We start from the raw sequence: 12006 nt of genomic DNA, 5'->3' as shown, positions 1-12006 counted from the left end.
TGTTATCAAATTCAGCAGCCAAATCCAGGCAGAGCTTAGAGACTTTATCCACATAAAAAGGCTCCAAATGAATCACAGCTGAGAGCCAAATCAGTATCAGTTTTAGGACACACCAAAGGGGTAGTCAGTTGTTGAACCAATCTGAATGTCTGAGCTGTTTGCAAGCTAGCAGATGCAATGGAGGCAGCAGTGAAATACTCTCTTTTTGCCACTTCCACATCACAGGCCTTCAGTTGGGCCTCTACAGTGTGTTCTCCCAACTTCATCCCATGTTCGTTGCCACAGGCTATCAGGGGCAGTAGCTGAGTTGACACAGTGTTTCCCTAGTCTTAGAGGGCTTTAACATTCATGCAGAGACTTCCTTACTTGATGCACCCTCAGACACCCTCACGACTGCCATGGCAACATTGGGATTCTCCCAGATAGTACCAAAGCAGGCCACATGCTAGATTTGATCTGCTCATTGCCCCTGCAGGGGATATTGGCCATCCCCAAACCAACCCTTATGAGGAAGTGGTGTGACCACGGCACCAGTTCACAAACAACCACACTATTTAGATCAAGCCGTGCTTAAAATATCAAATCTAGCATGTGGCCTGCTTTGGTACTATCTGGGAGAATCCCAATGTTGCCATGGCAGTCGTGAGGGTGTCTGAGGGTGCATCAAGTAAGGAAGTCTCTGCATGAATGTTAAAGCCCTCTAAGACTAGGGAAACACTGTGTCGACTCAGCTACTGCCCCTGATAGCCTCAGAAGGGAGTCTGCTGGTGAGCTGGGTGAATGGTACACCAGCAGCACTTCCACCCACTCCTCAACACCCCAAACCAGGTGAACACAGTCAAGGCCATTGTAGACCGTCCTGTGGTAGGGGAGGACAAGACATGTTTAGATAAATTATTAACAGACATAACCTGTTATTACCAAACTAATAGCTGGATTCTGTGCGCAGGCAATCAAAGTGCACAATAAATTTCAGTCCTGCCCTTTTGAGACTAGATTCAGGTTCTTCAGGAGGTTTACTACATAGTTCCTGTTTTTTAGATTTCTAGGCTCAAATTTTAAAACAGTTATTTGTGCTTACTTTTGTATTTTATATATTATCTTTCTCTCAACAATGTAATTTTATCTAGTTTTTGATACATTTTTATTATTGAATTCTAACTGGAACTCTTAAGTTGTATACCTGAAAATGTTTTGCTTTGTCAGTTGGATCTGGTTGTGCACTGTAATAAAACTGAATCTGAGGCTAGTGATCTTTGGCACAGGGTTCCTCTGGAAGAGAAAACCATCTCAGATGAGGACCATCACTACACCACCCTGCAGAACTGTGGTCTTATTTCTTACTGACCTGGCATTAAATAGCATCAAGGTCAAAGAGAAGGGAAAGCATCAAGGTCAAATAGGATGGATGGGACAGACTGGGAGTCTGAGCAATTCCATATCTCACCATCCTTCGTGAGACAAATCTCCTCTCACCACCATACCATCCCTCCCTCCTCCAGATCTTACAGGAATAGTCTGGCCAGCAGTGAAGAAGCACTCTTGGACACCCGTTTGTTCCAAGACAACTGATATAATTGTCAGTTGGACCTCTCTATTCTATCCAAAGGCAACCCCATGGCACAGAATGGTAAAGCTGCAGTACTGCAGTCTGAGCTCTCTGCTCATGACCTGGGTTTGAACCCAACGGAAGCTGGGTTTCAGGTAGCCGGCTCAAAGTTGACAGCCTTCCATCCTTCCAAGGTTGGTAAAATGAGTACCCAGCTTGCTGGGGGGGAAAGTGTAGATGATTGGGGAAGGCAATGGCAAACCACCCTGTAAAAAGTCTGCAGTGAAATATCGTGATGCAACGTCACCCCAAAGTCAGAAACGACTGGTGCATGCACAGGGGACTACCTTTATTCTATCCAAATCCCCTGCTAAATCTACAAAAATACATCTGTTTTTTTAGGGAAGATGTGGGTTGGGGCATACCCACTACATTTTGTGTCAATGGCCCTGTTGCTCCCAATTTAAAATCCTCAATGCAACAGTTAAGTATTACCTCATTTCCCTCACCTCCGCTTGGGGGATGGGCATAAATGTGTTCATTGGGTGGAGGAAGCCCACTGTCTGCAGGAGGGGCAGCTGGAGGGCTAAATTAATCAGAGGAAGGCTGGGCTTCAATGGCTTTACCAACACCACCTCAGCTTCTATCATTCAGGAAAGGGAGATCTGGGCATTGACGCTGAGCAACTCTTCTGAATTGCCAGAAGAAATCTAGACCTGAATTGATCCAAACTATCAGGGATTGCTGTCTGCTCTGCAGTTGAGAGAGCAACAAAAGAATTTATTGTTCTCTTCCAGAGGATCATTAAAAGGAGAGGAGAGCTCGTTTTTTTCAGCATTGGTCTCCAGGCAAGTAGAGGGTCATCCCAACAAATTAGCTCATGGTGTGAGGCACTAGCTGGTCCTCCCTTCAGGTACTTATCTTTGACTGTAAGACTGAAGAGGTGTGGAGTTTTCTAGTTAAAAAGAAAAGACTGTCTTATGTACATAAAAACCCATGTGGGGAAAATTTTCTTTGAATTTAAGAAGTCTTTCCATTGGATTATTAATAAAGGGATAGCTAGGAAGTCAAATGTTAATAAAACTCGACAAGCCTAGCAAGAACAATTAAGGAGTTTAACTGATTTCAACTTAAGAACAATTAAGGAGTTTAACTGATTTCAACAAATCCCACACAGTCGCCTTGTTACAACAGCAAACACAAGTTAAAATAGGCTGCCCTCAGTTAATATGAATATCTCCACAATAGCTCCACAGTGTACAATTAAGAACAATTAAGACGTTTAACTGATTTCAACTTAAGAGGACCAAGCTGATTACCAAACAAAGTTCTCATGTGCTGCTCGGCATGGAATTTATTATTCTAAAAAGAAATCTATCCATTAAATTGGTGGCTGCTCAGACATCCTTATGAGGCTAGAGTACTAAGTGTGAGAAACCTCTCCCACTATCTGGCAGGGAAGGGCTGCAATGGCTCCCACAATCTTTCAGTGCTTCCTTCTGAAGCATCTGGCCAGCTGTTTGCTCAGTACTCCTATATTTTAAAGGGCTCCTACTGTAAATCTCAGTGTGTGAATTAGAGAGTCAAACTTTTGAGAGCATGAGCTGTAGCTGTTACTTTCCACTGCTTTAGCAGTCAGGAAGGAAAGATCTCAAAGAATGTCACCAACAAATGTAGCATTTTTGCATCTTCCTCTAATAAGGGGGCTGAGCCTCCACATTGATCTACAAATGGAGTATCACTCTGGGAGACCTAAAAGATGGTTGATAAAACTGCAAAACAGTTTGTGGTAGAAACATTACATGATGGGGAGTTAGCAGGAGCACAGAATTCTTCAACCTTACTTTGTTTAAGAGCAGGAAGGGAAACCCACCTGATCCACAAAGGTGCTTTAAAACCCACATCATTTCACACACTATGTTTCTAACACAAATATCCCTCCTGAAACCAAATAAATACAGCTCTGTTAATGAAGAAGGAAAGCAAACAGCTAACTCAAAATCCAGAAGTGAGGATTGTTTTAAGATTCTGTCATTACCCTAATGAAGCCTTTGGCTTTGAAATCCATGACTAGCACTTAGTAATCACTAATAATTAAGACCAAAGAGGCAGTCCAAAGAGAGAACTCAAGTTGGCAACGCACCAGGTAAGAAGCAGAGAAGAAATTTTTAAGAATGGCCTGGGTGCAGTTGGATATAGAGAGCAACAATGCCGAGCTCCTTTGTAGTTGTTTTCAGATAGTCTTGCCAAGAACTTATCAGTATTTCCAAGCTGCTAACCTGCAAATCCCATACAGTCACCTTGTTACAACAGCAAACACAAGCTAAAATAGGCTGCCCTCAGTTAACTTCCTTAACATGAATATCTCCATGATATCTCCACAGTGGAACTAGCAGTGTTGTAAGATGGAGTCTGGTGAATAAGCATCCATCACTGTTCGCCATCTTAATTCACTGCCTGTCTACAGCCACTGCTTGTCTTGTATGCCTGTATGCAAAACAGCACACCTTTCAAAATTCTCCTGAAGTTCAGAGCAACTCCTGTTTCTGTGTGTTCAGTCGCATCAAGTTGCTTCAACTTTTCCTAGCATTATTGTCTTTTCCAGTGACTCCTGTCTTGTCATAATGTGATCGACGAAAGCACCATAGCCTCAGTTTAGTCATTTTAGCTTCTAGGAAGTGTTCAGGCTTGATTTGGTTTAGAACCCACTGATATGTCTTTTTTGGCGGTCCACTGTATCCATAAAACTCACCTCTGACACAATATTTCAAAGCTGAAATTTCAAATTTCCATTTACTCATTACTTATGAAGAATTGTTTCTGCCATACCTGGTTCCTGAGTGACATCCACCTTGCCCACAGAGATTTCAAGGTCTTTGCCATCTCTTGCAAATGCCTCCCATGCCAATTCCATCTGTTGACAAGCAGGACACCAAGGGGCATAGCTAAGTAAAAGGACAACATAAAGAAAGTGTCATATGCTTTTTCATCTTGCATATCAACAACCCATCAAGAGATTGTAATCTGCTGCACAATTTTCGATCATTTCTACCAATTTTCAGCTATTCCTGCCATAATCTGGCTTCATAATCTTCCCTCCACCAGGATTTTTAGTCTGGAGAAGGTCTTGAAATTTTCCATCCTTTTAAGTACCAAAAATAATAATCACCATCATAATCTCCTAGGGAACAGGAAATCTGAACCTGGCTTCTCTTCTAGCTCCTAGAGGTGACAAAATTAATTCCATGACAGGTTGTTAAGCACCACACCTTTACATACAAATTGAGACAGATGATCTGCTGCTTTGCCATATGCATTTTTGGAAGACAAAAGTGAAAACTGGGCATTAAACTAGAATATTATTCTGTTCTGCTATGAGCACTCCAGATTTAAACAGCAGATAAGCTTCGCTGCCATCTTCCTTTTATAAACCATTTATTTCCTTGTCATCCAAAAGCCCAGCTGCGTCTCTGGCTGGTTTCCTGCTCTGTATGTATTTAAGGAAATGCTTAAATGTACGTATCTAAGGAAATGCTTATTGTTATTAGGGACTGATTGAGAAGGAACTCACTCAAGCTAAAGCGGAGCTCCTTTGGTATTATTATTAAATATTTATCAAAGACCTGGTGATTCAAGGGAAGACTATTCTGTCAATTGATAGCTCAAAGTGATACATTCTCTGGAGTACTCCTGTAACCAGGACTGACCCTAGATTCTCAAGGTGCCAGTCTTCTATTGACCTAGAAAAAGCAAGTCATCTACACCACTATCTGAAAATCAAGGCCATGGCACTGCCATCCTTCCATAGGAAACACCTTGCATTGACTACTGTTAAGCTGCTCTGTTTGAGGCTACCCCTGAAAGTGGATTAGAAGCTGCACCAATACAGAATGTAGCAGCTTGTTAATTACAGGTCTGGATGCACCCAAGGTGTTGGAGTCAAGTTGACTAACTTGTAGCAGCTACTCCTAGGTCTAATTTGAAGTGTTGGTTATTACTATCTTTAGCTGAGCTCACCATAACTGCAGGAATCTTTCCTCCCACACAAACCTCTCCAACTTTAACCAACCAATTGAGAAGTTTTACCCCAGTTCCTTCACTGCTTGAAGTAAACTCTGAAAAGGCAGAGGGTCCACACAGTCTAGAACAGGGGTGTCAAACATGCAGCCCAGGGGTCAAATCAGCCCCCTGGAGGACTTCTCTCAGGCCCCCTGAGCAACTGGCTGTCATCTCCTTCCTTCTCCCTCTCTTGCTCCCTTTTGCATCACAGCTTGTTTTGCCAGGCTTGCTCAATCGCACAGGAACTATAGAGCAAAACTTTTATTTTCTCCATTGGCTGAGGCTCTTCCCTTGGGGAGGAGGCAGAGTTTGCTTTGCCAGGCTCTCTCAATCACACAGCAGAGCTACTGAGCCAAGCCTCTCTTCCTTCTATTGGCTGAGGCTCCTCCCCCTCCTGGTCCTTTGGGGAAGGCAGGAAAGAGCCAGAGCTTCCTTTGCCAGTTCCCTGGTTCCTATGGGAGAAATACAAAGAAAGCACCTTTAAGACCAACAAGTGCTAATGTTTTAAGTTTTAAGCATGTTTTATTTTAAGTTTTTAAAATAATCTTTAATTGTATTTGTGTAAAGTTTACATCTCTGCTACCTAATCTTAAATAGGAACGTGCCTGGCCCGGCCCAACATGGCCCAGCCTGACAAGGTCTCATTTATATCAGATCTGGCCCACATATGAAATGAGTTTGACACCCCTGGTCTAGAAATTTGTTTTTCCAGCAAGGCCCAATACCACATTCTTAAGAACAAGTTTTTTAAATTATATATATTTCATGCCTTTTACAAGCAGTTTAATTGTTTTCTAAGCAAGGAAATACTACATTAAAAGAAGAGAAAAAGAAAACTGCAGAGATAGGGTCCTATGTACGTTCACTCTCATTAACAGTATCCCCTTTCCCATCCCAAGTACATGGTTATGCAATACAAAACTAATTCAAACCCTGCTCAAATTCTACCTTGGTTACAGCTTTTCTTTTCTTCAGGGCTATGCGTCAAGCAACCACTTCAGGTTGTACCTTAGATACTAACATAATCTGCAATCTGCTGCACCCCTTCCAGATTGTGTAAAAAAGGGGGTACATATTTGAGGGTGAGAGAGCAACTTATTATTTAACAAGTGCTGAAACAATATATACTAAGTTCCGCAGTTTGAGTGACTTTGGTATGCACCCTCCCTTCCCTGTATCAACATGCATCATTTTGCAACACGCCATTCACTTTAAATTATATGTTCACTACCTGCAGAGTTTACCTTCAGATTTGAAAACACAACTGATAAGTCTAGTTAGTCACCTCTGCGATAAGACTACTGCTCATTTATTAAGTACAGTGACAGGTCTTTTGTGCTCCTGACACTGGATTGAGGCCAATGTCAATTGTACATGGACACAATATTCTTTAAAGTTCAGTCTATTATTTTATGTCAAACTATAAAAAAATATGAAAAAAAATGTACCTTGCAGCTTTGAGCATGCTCATTTGACCTTTCTGTGCAAGGCAAACTACAGGTTTACCCACGGATTTGCTACTAAATACCTACCTCTGTGTCAGTCGTTCTAGAAACGAGCTATGAAGAATCTTAACAAACCATTTGCAGCAAACTTTGCTATAAACTCAAAACTCTAGATTATGACTGCTCAACCTATAACATTCTCCCTCTCTGTATACTTAAGAAAGCCTGTTTTGTTAAACCATCCCTAAACCAAGGAAACAAGAACTAAAAACACTGCATGTGTTCTGCACTCATAGACTACCATTTATCTCTTCATTAAAAAAAAATTAGCTATATTCTCTATGGAGAACAAGGCAACTTACACTACAGACAAATACATTAAAAACCCAAAATTTAAAATCACAATTTAGGACTGTGATTGTCTTCAAAGAATCCCTCTAGGACAGAGGTGTCAAACTCATGGCCCGTGGGCCAGCACAAGCCCACCAAGGGCTTTGAGCAAGCCCATGGCTTTCCTCCCCCAATCCTTCCCCTGCCTGTCCTCATCTTTTCAAGTTCGAGCTGCAGGAAGCAGAGCGCAGGGCTGCCTTCATTGTTGCTCACTTCTCCTCTGGGCTCCACTGAAATACAAGAAAAGTTATAAAGAAAATGTGGAGTGGATTTTCTGTCCCCAGAGTAGTCAGTCTGTGCCCAAAAACCTTAATGGAAAATCCATTCTGCATTTTCTTTGCTACTTTTTGTATTTAATGGAACAGTCTGCTCCCCACCCTTAATATCTGTATGTTTTAGTTTAGTCCTGTTGGGTGAAGCAGGGGCTCCCAACCCCCAGTCCATGGACCAGTACCAGTCAATGGCCTGTTAGCAACCCGGCCATGAGTTGTATAATTATTTCATTATATATTACAATATAATAATAGAAATGAAGTGCACAATTGTATCATTCCGAAACCATCATGCCCCCCCCCCTCCGCAGTCCATGGCAAAGTTGTCTTCCACGAAACCAGTGTCTGGTGCCAAAAAGGTTGGGGACCACTGGGGTACAGCATTTGTTTCAGTTTCCAGTTTTGTATATTAACTCCAAAACCCAACAGTTCCAGCTGCCTCCTTGCAAATGGCTGATGTTTTGAGCCAGCTTTCTCTGCTGAATGGACCAGAGAACAGGTGGGTGCCTGAGTGAGTACTCTAACCTGGGAACCCACAGTTAAAGGGGAACAGTACACCTGGAGAACCACAGGCACTCTGAGTAGACTAGGGCGGGGGGGGGGGGAGAAGCAGTGCCAGCCATTTCATATCTTTCTAGACTTAGAGCATTTTATATTTTTTTACTTTATTTTTTTAGTTTCTGCGTGATTTCTGTGCTTTTCCTTGATGTTTTATTTATTTTTTTAAAAATTGCATTGCCAAATCATACTACTCCCCACCCTTTTCATTTTAGGCCGGCATCTTTTAAGGGCAGTGGGGGGCAGGAAGGTTTGGGAGGTGGTCAGTTATCAGACTACTAAATAAATAAAACATACCAAGACTGTTATTGTTTTAAGCATGTTTGTATTTTAAGTTAAACAAAAATATCTTTTTATTGTGCTTTTGTCTTTCATACAGTTTATGTTTACACTACCTGGCATTACATTTTATGAAACACATGGCCTGCCAAAGTCCCATTTATGTCAGATCCATCCCTCATAACAAATAAGTTCAACACCCCTACTCTAGGACATGTACTGGAGATATCAGAAAGACTGATGGCTTTGGGGTATATGGTATCCATACCACCTGTCCTTGAATTTGTCACACTGCCAGCTATCCTCAATTAAAGAAGGCTTCCAGTGTGATCAGAAAGCTGGCTTTATTGATAGATAGAATAGCAATACACAGCTGTGTCAGAACTGGCTCACCTTTGGGGGTGGGCCAGTCCTTTATAACTTATCAAGGGCTGTTATGCAGCCCGCCAAAATACAGTGCAAAAAGCCTCCGTAAATTGATTCAAATTCTTTCCCACCACACCTTTTCCCACCAGATAATTGGCATCTGAGCTGAGTCTGCAAAAAAATAAAAGTGACCTTGAGGTACAAACTTACTCCTTTTTGCAGGGTTGAAATGAATACATGTACTTGTTACAATGGACAGAGCACAGCTAAGGCATAGTGCATTCCACCCCCCCTCATTCTTAAGACATCCAGTGTACAGAAAGAGAAAAATGACAAGGACCCTTGATACACAACGACTGCTGCTGTTCAGTGGGGACCAAGGGTTTCACACCAGTTTTCAACAGGAAGCCAGAAAACTGTGTAAATGTTCCCTCCAAACTAGCTATTTCCCCCAAATCCAGATATGTGGGCTGGTGCTTCAGCTGTTGAAGAATGGTGGCTTTCAGGTTAACAATGAAGTTAATCTGGGAAATCACGGTGTCACATCTGAACAAGTGTGCTGTTCTGAAGACTGGAATCTTTATTCAGTCTGTACATTTTTCATCCTGCTTTTCCTCCAAGGAGCCCAAGGCTTCATCTATCGTTCTCACCTCCCTCCATATTATTCGTACAACTCTGTAGGGTAGGTGGGGCCAAGACCAAGTCCACTGCACTAACGTTACCCAAAGCAAGCTTCCATAAGTAGGGTGGGGACGCGATCCTGTGTCTTTATATCCTTGTACAAGCCTCTAACCAATACCCGAGCTCTCAAAGTCAATGTAAAATGTTACCAGTCTGACGCTATCAGACGCCCATCTATTACTGCTGCGCGCACCTTCACTGCATCTAAAGCAGCGTACTTCTCCTAAGTCCGCCTAAGTTGAAAACCCACGCTGAAAATGTTTAATGTGCCACTGGACTTTTGCTTTATTCTACTAGAAAATTAGTAACACAGTTATACCTTTTGCAATCACCCCCAAATGATGCATAAATAAATATTATATTTGGGAAAGGCAACGTATACATTTTGCTGCAAGTCGCAACAACCCGACACGGCCACCCTTCTGCAAAGATCCTGCGTGCACCGTCCCCCAACCAGCCTCCCACGCCCTCATCCTAAGCAGCCCTCACTCACAATTTCACCATCCACTGGCCCTGCAGCAGGAGGCTCCAGTTGGAACCGTTCAACGTCCTCACCGGGCTCTCCCCAGCTCCCTCCTCGGGCTCCAGCATAGCCGAGACCCTGCCCAGCAACGCCGAAAGGGCGGCGGCCCCCCACAATAACAGCGGCCATGCGGCGGCTCCCCTCCTCTGCCGGCTGCAGCGAGAGGCGCCGAGCGAATTCCCGCCCGCCAGGCTTGCAAGAGGAGCCGCAGCCGCCATCTTGGGCGGCCAGGAAGTCATCGACGCAGCGCCGCCGAAAAGAAAAGAGCAAGCCTAAGAGTTCCTCCCAAGAGTACCGCAACGTCGCCTTCGCGTCCGGTTATATGTAGGTGGCCTCCACCATGTGCGGGGCAGGGGTAGCAGTATGACTCTGTTGCAGCAACAAATTGAGCGGGGTCTTGTGGCAGCTTCTAGAACAACGGCATTTTGTTCCTCAAAAAAACCTCTCCTGGGATCAGGGGTAGAACATATACATTGCAACCCAGCTGCCAATTTCCAAATGGAGTTTGGAGAATTACAGACAATTTCCAGACGATAGAGATTAGTTCCCCTGGAGAAAACGGTTGCTTTGGAAGGTGGACTCTAGGGCATTATACTCTGAGGTCCCACCCCTCCCCTAGGCTTGCTTTCCCCATGCTCCACCCCACCCCTAGGGTTCCCAAGTCCCATTCAAGAAATATCTGGGGACTTAGGGCATGGAGCTAGGGGTGGAGCCAGGAGCAAGGGTGTGACAAGGATAATAAACTCCAAAGGAAGTTCCAGCCATCACATTTAAATGGATCACACACCTTTTAAATACCTTCCCTCCATTGGAAATAATGAAAGATAGGGGCACCTTCTTTTGGGGCTCATAGAATTGGACCCCCTGGTCCAATCCTTTTGAAACCTGGAGGGTGTTTTGAGGAGAGGTACCAGATGCTATGCTGAAAATTTGGTTCCTCTACCTCAAAAAAGCCCCCTCCAGAGCCCCAGATATCCACAGATCAATTCTCCATTATTCCCTATGGGAACTGGTCTCCATAGGGAATAATTAGTGCCCAGCAGACATTTCCACCCCCCCTGCTTTCTGATGACTCTGAACTGGGGGGGGGGGAGCCTCCAAACCAGGGCATCTCCTCCCCTCACTTGGGGATTGGCAACTCTACCCACCCTAAACTCCAGGCATTTCTCATCCGGGATTTCGCAACAAATTTGCAGTCAAATGGTTCCAGGTTCACTCCCCTGCATCTCACTTCACTAGAAAGTAAGGGGTTCCCCCCCCCCCTTGCTGATAAGTTGCAGTTGATTTATGGAGACCGCATGAGGTTTTCAAGGCACAAGACTTTCAAAAGTGGTCTGCCTCTGCATGGTGACCCTGAAATTTCTTGGAGGTCTCCCATTAAAAAACTGGCTAGGGCCAGCCCTGAATAGCTTCTAGATCTGACCAGATTAGGCTAACTGGGGCTACCCAAGGCCCTGGGGCTGCCAGTCAGAAAAAACAAGACTGACCCTAATAGACGGAAATTCTTACTTGGTATAAGGACTAGGGGCTACCATTCAGATGCCAAAAATAAACTGGAGTCTGGTGGTCCCTTCAAGATACGGGTAGTTTCCCCCTCTTCTTAAAGATTAGCACAAATTTATTCCATCAACAATGGTGTTGGGATAGAGAACATTTCTTTGGATGCAATGAAGCAGTGCAAGCTAAAATTCCACAGTTAGATTTGAGTCAAGCACCTTAGAGACAAACAAGAGTTTCAGGGTGTAAGCTGAAACTCTAGCTCAGGGGTGTCAAACATGCGGCCTGAGGGCTCGATCAGGCCCCCAGAGGGCTCGATCAGGCCCACAAGCAATTCACTGTTATCTGCTTCCCTCTCTCTCTCTCTCGTTTCCTTCTGCATCACAG

General features: G+C 43.8%; 1 protein-coding gene across 1 annotated transcript in view; it reads right to left on the bottom strand.

Moving 5' to 3' along the window:
* Positions 1 to 10393, bottom strand: part of TMX4 (thioredoxin related transmembrane protein 4) — a 35275-nt gene extending 24882 nt beyond the window's left edge. Inside the window, exons 1-2 of the mRNA XM_060232619.1 lie at positions 10093 to 10393; positions 4379 to 4494 (exon numbers count right to left, since the gene is read on the bottom strand). Coding sequence (XP_060088602.1) covers positions 4379 to 4494; positions 10093 to 10361 — 385 coding nt within the window. The 5' untranslated portion in view covers positions 10362 to 10393. The remainder of the gene's footprint in view (positions 1 to 4378; positions 4495 to 10092) is intronic.
* Positions 10394 to 12006: the final 1613 nt, after the last annotated feature.

This window comes from Heteronotia binoei, chromosome 1, assembly GCF_032191835.1.
Source record: "Heteronotia binoei isolate CCM8104 ecotype False Entrance Well chromosome 1, APGP_CSIRO_Hbin_v1, whole genome shotgun sequence".
Lineage (NCBI taxonomy): Eukaryota > Metazoa > Chordata > Lepidosauria > Squamata > Gekkonidae > Heteronotia > Heteronotia binoei.
The sequence above is the reverse complement of the archived record's forward strand: the minus strand, read 5'-3'. Positions and strand labels throughout refer to the sequence as shown.